Raw genomic sequence first — 17,896 nt, 5'->3', positions numbered from 1 at the left:
AATGAGTGAATGAATGAATGAATGGATAAAATAAAAGGACACACCAAAATGAAATAGAACGACAACAACTTTATAAAAGAAAAGCAAGGCAATATGACAAGTGAGAGAATTCAAAAGCTGTTCAGACGATACAATAGAGACTGAAGGAAGATATCAAGGCGTTAAAGAATATCTATATCATGCTCAAAAATGAGATACAATATTCTGGACTGTTATTGTGCTTTGTATTTATTATTCATCATTTAGTATTTATTATTCATTTATTATTCATTATCATTGTCTGTGTGGAGTTTCTCTGCGTGTCCAACCTGTGTCTGTATGGGGTTCCTCCTGGTTCTTTAGTTTCCTCCCACCTCCCATGCTGATCAGTGGATTGCCCATAGGTATAAATGTGTATGATGCCCTGCAATCGGCTGGAATCCCATCCCGTTCCCAGCATAGGCTCCGGATCCGCCTCGGATAAAGGGGTTATTGTGGCTTAATTAACAAATGAATGAATAACTGTCTTGTTATATAAATAATTAAATAAATAAATTCAGGCCTTTGTGCAATCAAATGTACCTGGCAAATAAAAGGCATCAGCAGCAGTCTACTGACACAGCAAGTACACCACTGACATAATGCTATTGTCAGCATGCTTTCAGTGATGCTGATTAAATATTTACATTTTATTTTGATTTATAAGCTTATCTATCAGTATGTAGCACCATCAGCCTTTTTTACATGGTCTATGGGAAACCACTCGCTTCCTGAGGTTTGTCCTTCTTAGGCTTTCTTACTCCCCCTTATGGAAATGAAAGGTAAACACTCCACTTTATTATCTATACCACGTACTGACTGCTCTTCCTCAGGTCATGGACTTTGACACAGAACTCTATATTACCCTCAACTGCAGCCTGTTTGAAATCAGTGTGCTGGCAGTGAGACACAGCTGCATTTCTTCTCCTGATATTGCCTTTAGGAACAGCCTGCATGAATTTCATTTAAAAACATTTCCGTTTATCTCTCACACACTCACTTCATTTCAGTAGTTTTTATTCTTCTACTGGAGAGAGGATGGCTTTTCCAAAGGAGTTCCTTACGTTTATTTTGTCTCTGATGGCACCACTTGTACTTTATACAGCAAACCACATTTCTGCTTTGCAAACGTAAGTTATGGTCTTTAAAACATCTGTGTAATGCACTGAATTCTCAAATGTGATTGGTCAGAAGGTGTTGATTCATTTTTTATGAATGAACAGCAGGTCTGACTGTAGTTGCATTAAAGTATACCCGCAAGGTTTACTTTAATGCAATACGTTATCGTTTCTATAGTAACGATAACACAGGGACTTGTATATCAGGGGCACTACATGGCATAATGTATAATCGTTGATTATGGTCACATTTCCGGTAAGGAGAAGTTTATTTAATTGTTATGGACGAGTCTCCAGTGTCATTGCTTTGTAAAACTTTTTTTGCCACTGGAAACTTTTTGGGAGAATACTGGTGATATGATGTGATATGACTGTGTCAAAGCCTGTTTTTTTTTATTTCTTCGTATATATTGATTGGTATGTACTGCTATAACTGTTCTGAAAGTAGTCATTCACTGTCACTTGAATTAAATGGGTTTAAATTAGTGCCAATCACACCAGTAGCTTTCTTTTAGGCTGTTTTTCAAGTCCTTAATCTAAAGCCTGATAATATTAAAACACAAAAATGATGTCACTTGAAATACAACTGCGATATTAATCAAAATGGGAAAAGTTGAGAATGTACAAATGCAACTGGTTTGTGGTTTATGCGGTTTGTTCTGATTTGGCAAGTTTATGGATAATAATCCCAGTGGACGCAATAAATATGATGAAACGTACTGCATTTGCTTGATTAATGAATCTGTGCTGCAATCATAAAGTTATTCTTTATGGCTCCCTGGAAACTCTGTGTTAGATCTACAGTTACACATTTTTGGTCTGGACTTTAACTTTAACTGTAGTCTTTGTTTTCCTTTAGGCCACTGGTTATACTGGGAGTTGAAGTAGCTATTCTTGCTGCAGTTTTCTTCCTGGCATATCTGTGTGTTCGAAAAGATAAATCTGTGGACTTCCTGTTTTATGGTAAGAATTGACAGAATTGGCAGAATTGTTAGGTAAACAGTTTACATTATATTTCTTCTTAGATAATATCACAGGGCTTTTTCTTTTCCAATGTATGGTGGATGTTTGCATGTTAAAAGCCAGACAAAGAGGTATAAGCCTATCCTTAATCCTTGAGCATGCTTCAGAGGAGAAAACTCACCTCTGAAACAACACAGCAATCAATCAGCAGCTGGGCCTCACAGCTCCCTTGGGTTTTCTCCTCCCTCGCTCTGTTTTCCTGTCACTCCTAATTTTCACCCCGATGCCTCCACCCTCACCCTGCTGCTAGGTCTGATGTGACTATTCTTAAACATCAGGTGATGGCCTTTTCGGCACTGTGGTTGTGCGCCAAAGGAAAGGGAGGTCTGTTTGTCAGTGATAGAGACCCAGCTTTACCTACATAGCCATGGGCCATCATAAACTCACAGTCTGGGAGAAATCAATAGCTGGAGTGGAAAGGAATGTGAAAGAGTGATAGAGAGAACAGTGTAGAGGGTTGATGGAGAGGGAGTCAAAAAAAGAAACATAGAGCCAGGAGGCTAACTGTGATCATTTTGTCTGATGTATTTTGTCTTTGTTTCAGTATTCGTTGTATTTTCTTTCACCTCCATCGTTGACCTTACGTGTGCTCTTGAGCTGGATGGATATATCAAAGGCTTTATGGATTTCTACATTAACAAGGTTAATGTAAAACACACACACACACACACACACACAATCTTAAGAATTTGAAACAAAACACAATTCAAACACACTCTTTTTCTGGTACAGGGTGAACCCTATTTGAACACGGCCCATTGCATAATGAAGAACTACTGGAATGGAGGGGTGCACTTTGTTTTGCTGCTCTCCATAATCCACCGCATGTGGAAAGGGTTAATACTGCACCTTTATTTAAAATATTTCATTTCAAGCTGTCATGAATGTTTCAGATATATGCTATGAAAGCACTGCATACGGTGTTTTCATTGAAATGGTTAGCATGTCTATGACTCCAACATGCAAGAAAAGTTTCTCTCACTTTCTCTACAGGAAGCCATATCGCAGTTTGGCTCTGCTTTGGGCCGGTTCCATGGTAGCCACTCAGATCGTCTTTATTCCAAGCATTGTTATAGGTAAGACAAATGAGCTCTTTCTGATCCATAGTGGCATTGCTGCTTAATTTCATTGAAACCACAGACTTGAAACACTTAAATGAATGCAGCTGCCATTAAGTGTGTGTGTGAGTGTGTGTGTGTGTGTGTGTGTGTTTAATAGTTTGCTCCACATCATTCTTATGATGCCATTTTAGGATCTAAAATGTATTGGTAAAAAATATCTACAATCGATTAAGTTATTTTCCCACAGGTAAACATGCTAAGAACATCTATCCAGCCTTTTGGCTCAGCCTCTTTTTCCTGATCCTGCCCATGTGGACAGCAGTGAAGCTTTTCCTCAGGCCGAGAGAGCTGCCAATCATTCCAGCAGACAAGGTGATTTATGCATATCAAATAATGTGTACTGTATAGTGTATAGTGTATACTGTATACAGTATAGTGTGTAGTGTATAGTGTCTATTGTATACTATACATTACAGCATATACTGTATACTGTTTAGATTACTGTATATACTGTATAGTATATAGTGTATAGAGTATAGTTTGTGGTGTATAGTATACAGGGCATACTGTGTAGTGTATAGCATATAGTGTATACTGTATAGTGTGTAGTGTATACTGTATAGTGTATAGTGTGTAGTGCATAGTATATACTGTATAGCATATAGTGTATACTGTATACTGTGTAGTGTATAGTACATAGTGTATACTGTATAGCATTTAGTGTGTAGTGTATAGTATATAGTGTATAGAGTATAGTGTGCAGTGTATAGTATATAGTGTATACTGTATAGTGTGCAGTGTATAGTATATAGTGTATACTGTATAGTGTATAGAGTATAGAGTGCAGTGTATAGTATATAGTGTATACTGTATAGTGTGTAGTGTATACTGTATAGCGTATAGTGTGTAGTGCATAGTATATACTGTATAGCATATAGTGTATACTGTATAGTGTATAGTACATAGTGTATACTGTATAGCATTTAGTGTGTAGTGTATAGTATATAGTGTATAGAGTATAGTGTGCAGTGTATAGTATATAGTGTATACTGTATAGTGTATAGAGTATAGTGTGCAGTGTATAGTATATAGTGTATACTGTATAGAGAATAGAGTGCAGTGTATAGTATATAGTGTATACTGTATAGTGTATAGAGTATAGAGTGCAGTGTATAGTATATAGTGTATACTGTATAGTGTATAGAGTGCAGTGTATAGTATATAGTGTATACTGTATAGTGTATAGAGTGCAGTGTATAGTATATAGTGTATACTGTATAGTGTGCAGTGTATAGTATATAGTGTATAGCGTATACATTGCATAGTGTATAGAGTATAGTATGTAGTGTATAGAGTATAGTGTGTGGTGTATAGTATATAGTGTATACTGTATAGTGTTCAGTGTATAGTGTATACTGTATAGTATATTGTGTATAGAGTACAGTGTGTGGTGTAAAGTTTATAGTGTATACTGTATAGCATATAGTGTATAGTATATAATGTATAGGGAGCATGTGTGTTTAAAGGTGTTCGTATGTTTCTGTAGATTGCAGAAGAGCAAAAGAAAAGACTTTTGTCTCGCCCCAAAGACCTCCTGCTCACACTCATTGTGCTTGGAGCCATGGCCTTCACTGTATTCAGAGGATTTGTGCGTATTTTTCTCGTTTTTTTATTCCTTCTTTCCTTCCTTCCTTCATTTCTTTCTCTCTATCTTTCTTCCTTTCTTGTTTTGGACAAGGAAGTCATTATCATCTATATTTTAGTCAGACGCTCTTATTATTGAATCTGTTTTGGCTTTAGGGTTAAATATGCCTTTAATGCCTTCATTAAGTGAAGCTGTAGCTGATCCGGTGTTGTGGAATGTCCTACAGGTTGTTCTCGAGTGCACGCTGGATGTGTGTTTCACCTACATTTACCAGTATGAGCCCTACATGAAGGACAGTGTGGCCTTCCCTAAGGTCATGGTATGTGCTGGTCAACATTTTGATATTTATTATAGGATATTTATTAATGAGCCGATTTACATTTACTTCTACAGCATTTGGTAGACGCCATTCTCTAGAGTACATTGTAATCTCCATCAAAAACATATTCTCATAATAGGTCAGGATCTAAGAGGACTACTGCTGAAGCTAAAGCCCTGTTTGCTCAACATTTTAGACCATTCAAAACACAACTGTTGGCTGTATTTCAGCCAACAAGAAGCTGTTTTAGATGAATGTGAATGTTCTGTCCCATCGTAGATGTTGGTGTTCCTCTTCTATGCTTTGCCCCTGCTGACGCTGTTAGTCTATGGGCTGACTGTTCCGGGATGCACTTGGATGATGGACTGGACTTTATTCCTCGCAGGAGCTATAGCTCAGGTAAATAAGTATCATGTGTTTTGATGCTCATCCATGCCAGCCGCTATTAATAATAACATTAATGTAATAATAATGGCTTAAGCATTGGCTATGTTTTTTGCCAATTCCACATCCGTGCACAGAAGTTTAAGAGATTGGCACTGAATGGTGGGAAGCATGGCTTCCTTCTCTCCACTGTCTATCAGATCATCTGTTAGTTTACAGATACAAAATAGGGATTTGTTATCACTCTCCACCGAGTGTATTCAGCTGCACTATAATATTACCTGAGCAGCAAGTTTGAAAAGATGTGATGTCTGGCATCACTCACTGGCAACTGTTATGTGATAGAGGTAGGAATTGGGTGAACATTGCTTTTTAAAAATGTACATCTTGGAGATAAAGGCAGAGTAAAGCATGAGCAAATAAACGATTTTTGATTTTTTACTGGAGGTATTCCCAAAAGCCCATGTGCTGTGATACCAGATGTGCTAAAAGATAACTAAAATATTAAAACCAAGATTGTTTAATATTCAGTATATCTGCGAATACAATGATTAAATATGTCACGTTTGGGTCTGCCCCTGCAGATGCAGTGGACGTACATCGGTGCGTCCGTGCACTCGCGGACACCCTTCACCTATCGCATCCCTAAAGAGGAGTGGAGGCTAGTCATGAGCCTCAACCTTGTGTATTTGGCTGTTCCTGTCCTGCTGGCTGCACGCTGCTACATAGACCCAGCCTTCTTCATGAAGCCGGTGCCTCCGGGACAAACAGACAACGACAAAAAGCACAAGTAGATGCATAAAACCCGAGCGAAGCAACGGTCTTACGAATCTACAAACTTAAACACGTATGTGAGACGGGAAATGAGACTCCTGATTGTGTCTGGAATCTGAAGCTTCCAATGGTGGACTTCAACTCTTCTCCATTCCTGAATGACCCTTGTCTCTGCTGTGTGGATTAAAATCAGCTCCACTGTTCTCGAGCTTATCTCTACTCGAAGAATTAGTCATTTGATGCAATCCAGACAGCAACTCTGGACTCTGACACATACATTTCTGCCAACGCAACACAGAGTGTGGAATTACTTCATACTGTGAGTCTTTCAGGCGTGATTTCAAAGCAGTGTTTATCTGCAAAGGAATCTGCAAAGATCTAATGCTTAAATCCTCCGTTCCTAATGAGCCATTGTGATGTACAAGAATGTAATTGTCTTCTCCCAAAGTGTTTTGTTATCTCTAGACAGTTTTCTTTCTAATTATCTTTGTTAGGATTTTTTTAATTTTTTTTATCACGGTTGCTTGTTTTTGTTTTGGAGGATTTATATGAGGATGAAACTGATCTTTAGTAATAAAAAAAAAAGAAAGAAGAAGAAACAAATCAGAACCTTTTTTTTTTAAAAAAAAAAAAAAAAAAAAAAAAAAAAAAGCACACCAGCAGCTGTTATTGAGTGCATGTTGCCTGATATGAATCTAAAGTCTTGTGAAATGCACTGTTTATTATACTCAGGGAGGGAGGAAGGGAGGTGCAGGTTGCAAAAGACACTGTAATATGTATGAGGTTTTATTGATTAGATTTTCTTTACATGTATGCCAGCTCATTTTGCTCATCCGGCCAAACCCATACCTCTTGGCACTACGCTTTATAAATGACATCATGCAAGCCGTAGAGTTTCAGTTATCCTTCAGTACACCTGCCCTAGTGAACTCTGACCCCACTGTTTCACAAAGATAACTGGGGAATGACTAAGGGTTTTCGCAACAAAGCTTTTAATCAGAAACCGTTACGGTTCTCTGTTTGTGATCTGCGGCAAACATAGTGACTAATAGTGAACGCTTTATTTTAAGGAACACATATAACCGGTTAATGACGGTCATTGTTATTTGTTTAATAAAGCTCAAATTGGACACTTGTTACATAACTAGACATCTGTTATGTAAAAATGAGGACTAATTGCATTATTAGTTGTAATCATTCTCAATAAACATTATATTAAAACCTTGTTATATACAGTAGACTGTTGTGCATAAGATAACCTAAATGTCCATTTAATGAACAGTTAATGACAGGGTTACTAGGGTCACAGTCGTCACCCCAACCCACCCCCCCCCCAATACTCTGCAACTGCCAGTATTTTCTTTTATAACAAATAATCAAAAATCTAATACATTTCTGCAAACAAAGGCAAAGTGTACGAGTGCAGACGGTGTGAATATTTTGTAAAGGGAAAGGGGCTCTGGTTGCGGCTCAGGTGGTAGAGCGGGTTGTCCATTAATCGTAGGGTTGGCTGTTTGATTCCCGGCCCGCGTGACTCCACGTGCCGAAGTGTCCTTGCGCAATACGCTGAACCCTAAGTTGCTCCCGATGCTAGCGCCTGCTAAGGTTATAAGCGCTATATAAGTGCAGACCATTTACCATTATTATGGACTGGATAATATATATCTATATATCAGAAATTCCTGCGCACCACGGTTACTTCATTTTCCATGCAAAGACTGTGAAAAAGAAAAAAAAACTTCTTTTCCAGTGCCAGGATTTTTTGGGCTAGTTTCAGGAGTTTTGTATGGTTTTGTTGGCTGGAAATGTTGCTGAAAACATGAAACGATGACACTCTCTTATGTGTGTCTTGCACATGGCGATGGGGAACAACTAAACAACTTTTGAACAACTGTATGTCTAAATCCGCTCAAGACGAGCTGCTAGACTGTATCATGGATGAGTGTATGTTGTCATCTCTCAACTGCCTATTACTGGTTTACTCTAACAATGCACTAGGCTATAGTTTAACCCAACTCTCATAGCTTTCTTGCCTTAATTTTTGTTTCAGGCTATATATTTATTATTGTTGTCCTGCCCCAATAAAATCAATGGTCATGTGCCACTGCTGCAATACATCTTGTTCTGAATAAATACATAGTAAATAAACCTTTAATGTGAGGGTTATTTATTGAGCAAAAAAAAAAAAAAAAACAACCCAAAACCCTTAACCTTAATTAACCCTTTATATGTATTCCTTAGAATAGTATGAACGGAGAGATGATCTATTAAGAGTTTTGTATAATGTCATAATTAAACAAGTATTGATTTCAACAACCCCTAAGAAAGCATATTTTATTATTATGAATACTCCAGTCAGATTTGGTTGAATTGGAGGACAACCCCAGTCATTCAGTAATAAGATGTGTTTCAGATCGCTTCATTACAATATCAAAAGCCACATATTTGCTGAGTTACAGTAAAAGAAAGAAAAATGCGCCCCCTCCCCTCCCCTCCCCATTGTATTATCAAAGTGGCACCCTATGGTGTGGGAGGTTACTTTGGCAACGCAGGCTGAGATGTAATTGGCCAAGGTAGACTGGATTAACAAGAGCATGCTAATTAGTAAAGCGGTATCCCAGATTAAGATTGTGTCAAATTTTTCTCACAGTTGTGTTTAAAAATGTAGTTATGGGGATTAGTGTGTCCCTTTTTCTTGAGTACCCTTCCTGCACTCCTATTACAATAATAATCATCATCATCATCATCTTTTTTCTTTATACTTTTTTCCTTATATATTTCTTGTATAAAATATATAAAACCATAAAATAATAAAATCAAATATTTATTAAATAAGTATATACGGAAAAATGTAAGCATCATGAGCAGGACATTTTAGTCAAAAAATCATGGCACTTAATAGGCAGCTGATGTAGCTTGAATAAGACTAGAATAAAGTGCTCATTTCCTGGTAAGGACACAAGCTGCTGCATTCTGAACAAGCTGAGAATTAGAGAGGCAACAGGGCAGCCAGCCAGCAACACATTACAATAGTCCAATCGAGCCGTTGTGAAAGCCTGCAATATTTTCTCAGCGTCATGTAGGTTAGCATATTCCTTATTTTGGCTTTGTTTCTCAGATGAGCCGTTTCTTGAGATGAGTTTTAGACGTAGAGGTGTGGGGAAACACTAAAACGTGGAATCTGAAATCACGTCTCAGCCCAAATTATGCCAGTGATATATTGCTTTTAGTATGGGACAACACGGTATAAGCCCTGTCCATCTATATGTGGGCGCGATTCCAGATCTTTCTGTCGCTGAGGATAATAACATCTAGAGCCATGTCATTATTTCTGCTGCTCCTTTTTCCACATTACTTTGTGTCCGTCTGCAAAAGTGACTATATTTAAAGATAATAGGCTGAGCTCTCACTGAGAAAGTCAAATGTCTTTTCTTTTAAAGTACAACCATGTGATGAAAAGAAGTGACATAATGAAACGATTCAAAGCCAGGCTTCAAACCCAGGCAAAGAATTAAGCCAGAGAACATTTTGTACCAGCCAGGCCACCACTATTAAAAAAAAAAGACCCTTAAATAGCTCCTAGCTGGCCTGTTAATGAGAAACGCTATAAAATAGCTTTATATGATAATAATCCTGAGTCAGAATAATTTACAAAAGATTGTAGCACTAAAAGGGATTAGTACAGAGGACTTGCATGTCATTAAGACCAAATCACACACATGATGTGGGTAATCCATGTAATGAAAACTAACTTTTGAGGGAGGCATGAGGGAGTCCAGGACGCAGATAAAAATGCACAACTGAAGTTATATATATATATATATATATATATATATATATATATATATATATATATATATATATATATATATAGTATCTCACAAAAGTGAGTACACCCCTCATATTTTTGTAAATATTTGATTATATCTTTTCATGTGACAACACTGAAGAAATGACACTTTGCTGCAATGTAAAGTAGTGAGTGTACAGCTTGTGTAACAGTGTAAATTTGCGGTCCCCTCAAAATAACTCAACACACAGCCATTAATGTATAAACCGCTGGCAACAAAAGTGAGTACACCCCTAAGTGAAAATGTCCAAATTTGGCCCAAAGTGTCAATATTTTGTGTGGCCACCATTATTTTCCAGCACTGCCTTAACCCTCATGGGCATGGAGTTCACCAGAGCTTCACAGGTTGCCACTGGAGTCCTCTTCCACTCCTCCATGATGACATCACGGAGCTGGTGGATGTTCGAGACCTTGTGCTCCTCCACCTTCCGTTTGAGGATGCCCCACAGATGCTCAATAGGGTTTAGATCTGGAGACATGCTTGGCCAGTCCATCACCTTCACCCTCAGCTTCTTTAGTAAGGCAGTGGTCATCTTGGAGGTGTGTTTGGGGTCATTATCATGCTGGAATACTGCCCTGCGGCCCAGTCTCCAAAGGGAGGGGGATCATGCTCTGCTTCAGTATGTCACAGTACATGTTGGCATTCATGGTTCCCTCAATGAACTGTAGCTCCCCAGTGCTGGCAGCACTCATGCAGCCCCAGACCATAACACTCCCACCACCATGCCTGACTGTAGGCAAGACACACTTGTCTTTGTACTCCTCACCTGGTTGCTGCAACACACGCTTGACACCATCTGAACCAAATAAGTTTATCTTGGTCTCATCAGACCACAGGACATGGTTCCAGTAATCCATGTCCTTAGTCTGCTTGTCTTCAGCAAACTGTTTGCGGGCTTTCTTGTGCATCATCTTTAGAAGAGGCTTCCTTCTGGGACGACAGCCATGCAGACCAATTTGATGCAGTGTGTGGCATATGGTCTGAGCACTGACAGGCTGACCCCCCACCCCTTCAACCTCTGCAGCAATGCTGGCAGCACTCATACGTCTATTTCCCAAAGACAACCTCTGGATATGACGCTGAGCACGTGCACTCAACTTCTTTGGTCGACCATGGCGAGGCCTGTTCTGAGTGTAACCGGTCCTGTTAAACCGCTGTATGGGCTTGGCCACGGTGCTGCAGCTCAGTGTCAGGGTCTTGGCAATCTTCTTATAGCCTAGGCCATCTTTATGTAGAGCAACAATTCTTTTATTCAGATCCTCAGAGAGTTCTTTGCCATGAGGTGCCATGTTGAACTTCCAGTGATCAGTATGAGGGAGAGTGAGAGCGATATGACCAAATTTAACACACCTGCTCCCCATTCACACCTGAGACCTTATAACACTAACAAGTCACATGACACCGGAGAGCGAAAATGGCTAATTGGGCCCAATTTGGACATTTTCACTTAGGGGTGTACTCACTTTTGTTGCCAGCGGTTTAGACATTAATGGCTGTGTGTTGAGTTATTTTGAGGGGACAGCAAATTTACACTGTTACACAAGCTGTACACTCACTACTTTATATTGTAGCAAGTGTCATTTCTTCAGTGTTGTCACATGAAAAGATATAATCAAATATTTACAAAAATTTGAGGGGTGTACTCACTTTTGTGTGATACTGTATATATATCTATGGTTTCAAACCATTTCTATATGATATAGGCTACACCTTATATAAGAACAATATGTAATTAGAGATTATGCAACCATAATAAGAGAAAGTAAGATTGAAATTTGCATTACATGATGAACAGAATAATTAAGGAAATGGAAAACAGGAGAACACAAGTTGAAAATTAATAAATCTAGACCAAAAGAAAGGTTAACTGTATAAGTATCTTAGGCAGAGAGACACAAAGAAGCTATTGCATGTACTGTATAATCACTGTGTGTAGTGAGATGAGTTTTTTTGTGTCGCGATGTGCTGTGACTAAAATACTCTTCCCCTACAATGCCACAGCTGGAGTGGTGAATGTGAAAATTGCCTTTTCAAGCCACTGAAAAATTGTGTGTTCTCCTGAGCAGCAAATGAAATAAAGGCAACAAAGGGGCTGGCGACTTGAGTAAATTCAACACCATTAAATCACAAAAGGCTTTCAATTCAGACTCATTTATCTGTGGCTGGAGGGGTTCGAGATGAATGGTTCCCTCTCAGCCGAGGGGAAAAGACGTAGAAATTGGACTGAGATACGGCAGGACGACTGCAGGACAGAAGGTCATGACACTCTCAGAGCTATATGGGAGATTAGGCCTGATGGCAGTCTGTAAAACTCTTTCTGTTGCTGTGAGAAATATCCTTTGGCTTCAGGGTCAGAAGTAAATGATATTATTGCAGGGAAGTCCTGGTGCACAGGGTTTGACTTAAAACCTCATCTTATACACTCCATGGAGCTGAAAAGGTTTTCTGGAGCCAATGGATAGGCTAATAGAGCACAGTGTGTTAAAATAACGTGGAAAATATAACTCCATGGGACAGGACTCCATGACAGAATCCCATCATAACATCCAATTCACAGAGTCACAAGTGAAAAAAAGCAGAAGCGCATTTCAGCATGTTTTGCCCTAAAACTGTGCATGCCTGACCAATGTGTGATCATGTGATGAGATAAGACCACATGCTATCCTGTGGATGTGAAAAACTAACATGGGAGGACAAAGTACTGACCAAATATGCTTAAGTGAAAGTTCAGATAATGTGTCAAACTCCAAAAATAAATAAATAAATAAATAAATAAATAAACACTTGAGTTACACTCAAAATGTAAAGTAATTACATATTAAAAAGTCAAAAGTAAATGTTTTTAATTGATGAAATTAAGTAATGTCATGTTTTTATGGGAAAAGTAACTTTTATTACACATCTAAATCTGTTAGATGATGTGTTTTGTTTGAAAGGAACTACACTGTTTTGCCCGAAAACATCATTCAGTCCTTGTAAGTGCTTTGGACTAAGGCGACATAGTTTACTACTGAATTAATCACAAGAAAAACATCTTGTAAATAACCGATATTTACCATTAGCTTGAATTTGACTTGCTGCCTAGCCTATTTGTAGCATATATTAAATATGTACTATATATATATGATACGTAGACCAGATATCAGAAGACTAAAGGGTACATAGGAGGTAGTGGATTGAAACAATAACAGTGACAGCACAACTCATAAAGTAAATATAGAATGATTTATATACAATTTAGAGTGAGTGAAATTAAACATGTACAATACATATATAATACCCTAGGGCAGGGGTTCCCACACTTTTCCAGGGCAAGGCCCCCCAAATGGCGTTAAAATTTGACCGAGGCCCCCCTTTTGCAAGATGTCTTTAAAACACATTAAAAATACAGACTTCTGAATATACCCCCCCCCCCATTTTTAATTAATAATTACATCTTACATCTTTACATTACATTACATTAGGAATTGATTGTGTGTGTGTGTGTGGTTGTCTGAGAGTGAGAAAGAGAAAACATACATTTATTTATTTTTCACACCAAATTGTTGAGGCCCCCCAGGCGCCCCCTGGTGGCCCCCAAGGGGGCCGCAGCCCCCACTTTGAAAACCACTGCCCTAGGGTGCACCCTCTAAGTTAAGTCTAAGATAAAATATATACATACACGGAATATAACAAAACTTAAATCAAATAAAATCACATCCAGAATTAAAATGTCTTTTTCAATGTCTCTGCAATTTCTTTTACTCTGAATGAAAGGCACTCCTCTAGAGTATTTTCAGTTGTAGTCCTTTGCAGAAAAACCAAAATATTATAAAATAAAAAAATACCGTCCTTCAAGACACAGTGGTTCTGGTTGGGTGGCTCGCCATCAAACTGTTGAAAATTTTTTGCAAGCTTCTTCCCATGGAATAAAAAAAAACCTGACCGGTATAAACAATGTCAGAATAAAACAAAATGAAATCTATGTACAAAACCTATACATATTACACACCACAGTTTAAGTATTTTAAGTGATAAATTACAGCCAGTATAAAATACCTTTTGTATTGAACATCTGTCTGATTTTTACACAACTCAAACAAAATGGAGCAAAAGCTACGTGCATTGAAACACGTTAACAACTAACACTTGACATAACTGAATATAGCTCACATTTATACAATGCAATTTAACAATTTAATAACTCAGAAGTAATGTGACTCAAAACACTTTTGGAATTAAATTCGAATTGACACATTATTTACATGGCTAAATGAAAGAGAAGAAAATATCCAAGTAATGTAACATGCTGCGTCGTAGCTGTATTAGCTTAGCATAGCACTCAGCACTTATTTAACTCTAAACTTAACTCACCAAGCTTCACGTTGGATAAAACTACACACTGAAGTTCATCAGCACTCCAACTGGCAGCAGTACTGTTTTGACCTTTAGTTTCACTCTTTCAAACAGTTAATTATAATATATAATTTATAATTTAGGCTTTTTCTATTTTTTCTGTGTCCTTTTCTCTCCACGCTTTGGCTGTGTGTGCGTCTGCGCAGTAAAAAAACTCTCCCACTGTCACCTGTCAATCAAGGCGGGATCTACGTGTAGAATGATGTTAATTGGTCGAAATTATCTACATGAAACATTTTAACTGGTTCAAATAACGTATTTGAAAGTATAATGGTTTACATTCTGATTTATTTTTAATGAATCTATATTGTTTCATATTCAAACAAAACTACAATACACTGTAGTTAAATATGGGCAGTTAATGCCTTTTAAGTAAATAGTCTGCACTTATATAGCACCTTTTTAACCTTAGCGATTCTACAAAGCACTTTACACTGACTACGTTTACATGGACAGCAGTAATCTAATTATTGACCTTAATCTGAGTAAGGTAATAATGTGATTAAGGTGTTTACATGAATTGCTATTAGAATACTCCTGTCATGTTCCCGTTTTACATGTTTTAGAACATAATTAGATTAACAGCCCGCGTCATTACGTCGCCGCGCCACGCCGTCCGACGTCCCTTCAGAATTTCACGTATCAACATACAGTTCATCTTCGTTATGGTACCGTATACAGTTTTGCGTGTTTTTATTTTATTTTATTTACGAACGCTTTAAGTGCAGTTGATTATTTGTCATGCTATACGTGCTAATAGACAACTGCTTGAGGCGGTGGGTGTGTCCCAAATCGCGTTGTTACCGTCTATATAGTAGCCGAGATACATGTATTTTTCCCCACTACAGACCTATAGTAGGAAAGTATGCGATTTGGGACACAGCCGAACTCTCTCGTTCGCCGTAAAACGTAAAACTGCCGTGTGTGATCGTGTCCTGTCGCAAAATGCGGTGAAAACTCTCACACGACATTCATAATGTGATTAAGGTGTTTACATGTCACTACTACACGTCCATACTGCGACTAAAACAGGAATACTCCACCTGTCTTAATTCGATTATTGCTTACTTCGATTATGACCTTAATTAGATTAAGGTAAGTAAAAATTGCTGTTTACATGGTAGTTTCTTAATTAGAGTATGGTCTTAATCGGATTAAGAGTGGATTATTGTTGTCCATGTAAACGCAGCTACTGTTTCTCATTCACCCACGCAACACACACCAATGGTAGCAGAGCTGCCATGCAAGGTGCTAGCTTGCCATTGGGAGCAACTTGGGGTTCAGTGTCTCGCCCAAGGACACTTTGGCATGTGGAGTCAAGGGGAATTGAACCGCCAACCCTACGATTAGTGGACAACCCGTTCTACCACCTGAGCCACAGCCACCCAAGCACTCTTCCCCTGAGTCTTTTATATGAGTCTTACTCCAGCATATTGAACATTTTACTGATGTAGGGCCAGGGTAGGCTGAGTAAGGTCACCACAGATGACGGATTGGCATGTATAGTCCTGGATAGTATTTTCTGCACTGATGAATTTGGATTGGATGCTAAACTGAAATGTAAATAAAATGTGTACAATCGTTGGCTAAATGAGAGAAGAAGAGAACTTTAAGATTTGTAATGACTTCTTTGATGGTCTAAATAAAAATGTAAGCAGTAAAAAGTGCTTTTTTCCTTGGAAATTAATAATTAATCAGAATTTAAAGAGAAAATTATATTGGACATCGGAGGAGAAAAGAACAAATCTGATCCGATTCGGTAACAAATCATGCATGACAAATCTCTCCATCCATCCATCCATCCATCTTTTGTTTAAGTTTAAGTATGGTCATTTAAATATGGTCAGATGATTAGACCTTAAAGCTGCTAAGGTGATCTGGAGGATAATTTTTAATAAGGAGTGGCCACGAGGTAATATTTGGAGGTGACAAGCTAAATATCCTGTAGCCATGGACTATTATATTGTGGCCATGTGAAGCACAAAGTTGTAGCTACAAACTATGTGACTTGAGAACACAACATAACCCTCTCTCACGGTACACTGGTATTCTATTACGCCAGCGGAATGAAAATCGACTTATTGGACATTTTCAATCAGTATAAACAAATGAAATATTCCTTTATAACTTTATTATTGCTGCAAGTCAGTTGGACGATTAGTCAGGACACTGTTGGGTTTCTGTGTGTAGGGTATCATGACTCTGTGTTTAGCTGCTGGTGACCAGGGTGGTGGGAAAGGGGGCGGGTGTGAGCCCCTTGCTGGGCGAACAATTCACACCTTTCCACAATAACATTAGTACAGAGATAAAACACTTTTGTGAAAGTAAAACACTGTATACAACTCCCACAATAAAATTATAACATTTAAACCTAGTAGGTACGGTAAGGTATAAAAAAGAAACACTTTTGAAAAACTCAGTGTCTACTTTCATATGAGCCATTAAGCACAACTGTGGAGCGTGGCATCAGAAATAAATTCAATGCTGAATACAGGCACCCCCCAAAACAGGTGGAAATTATTATTATTATTATTAGTTTTGTCTCTGGTAAAAAGAGATTAAAATGTTGTGGGAATGTCATACCACTACATGGCCTCCAGTTAATCATTTGGCAGGAATAGGTGAAAATTTTGTCTATTTGCTTTATAGCTATAACTAATGCTATGTCCATACTCCAGCATGTCTTTATGCATCATTCCAAGATTGAAGTGTAATATTATCAGTCATCTTCATGCTTAGTTTCCTGTTCTAATTCAGCTGATTTCTATGCTTCTGTCTGATGCCGGTCACTTAGTAGTAGTAGTAAAAAAAAAAAACAGGTATCGGAAAAGAAAAATCTCTAACACATACTGTTCTGTATGTGCTCATCGGTGCATAAACATGCACATCATAGGTCGGATTTGACTCCTAGTGAAGGTGAAGTTGTTAGAATGACAAAGTCTGCATTCTGCATGAGAGAATAAGCAGCTGGGCCTGATCGCCCCAGCAAGCAGCAGCCTGCAGGAAAACAGCTTGGCTCTGCACTCGGCTCATGAGAGGTGACACGGGCGCTTTCCAGCCCATTAGCCAATGAGGGGAGAATGAGGCTGAGCGAGCAGGTGGAGCGTGTGTGAAGGCAGCAGTCAGGGGAGGACGGCCCAAGCTGGGAGAAAATCTGCTCACAGTAAACAGCGTAAATGACAGTTCAACTCAGTCAACGTCAGGCCTCAGTGGTGAAACTATTCGTTTTGTATTAATGGCAGAAGTCCTAGGAGGCTGTGTGGGGAAAATGGGGTCTGTAATGTGTGTGTGTGTGTGTGTGTCATTCA

At 38.5% G+C, this 17,896-nt stretch overlaps 1 protein-coding gene across 1 annotated transcript; it reads left to right on the top strand.

The window, feature by feature from the left end:
- The first annotated feature begins 894 nt into the window (after positions 1-894).
- Positions 895-8,446, top strand: tm6sf2a (transmembrane 6 superfamily member 2a). Its single transcript, XM_053652033.1, has 10 exons — positions 895-1,148; positions 1,996-2,099; positions 2,704-2,801; positions 2,892-2,995; positions 3,153-3,235; positions 3,468-3,592; positions 4,767-4,868; positions 5,092-5,184; positions 5,464-5,583; positions 6,153-8,446. The coding sequence occupies exons 1-10, from the start codon at positions 1,057-1,059 to the stop codon at positions 6,360-6,362; spliced, it is 1,131 nt and encodes a 376-aa protein (XP_053508008.1). The 5' UTR covers positions 895-1,056; the 3' UTR covers positions 6,363-8,446.
- Positions 8,447-17,896: the final 9,450 nt, after the last annotated feature.

Source organism: Ictalurus furcatus, chromosome 20 (genome assembly GCF_023375685.1).
Source record: "Ictalurus furcatus strain D&B chromosome 20, Billie_1.0, whole genome shotgun sequence".
NCBI lineage: Eukaryota > Metazoa > Chordata > Actinopteri > Siluriformes > Ictaluridae > Ictalurus > Ictalurus furcatus.
Note: the sequence above shows the minus strand (reverse complement) of the source record. Positions and strands in the feature narration are given on the sequence as shown.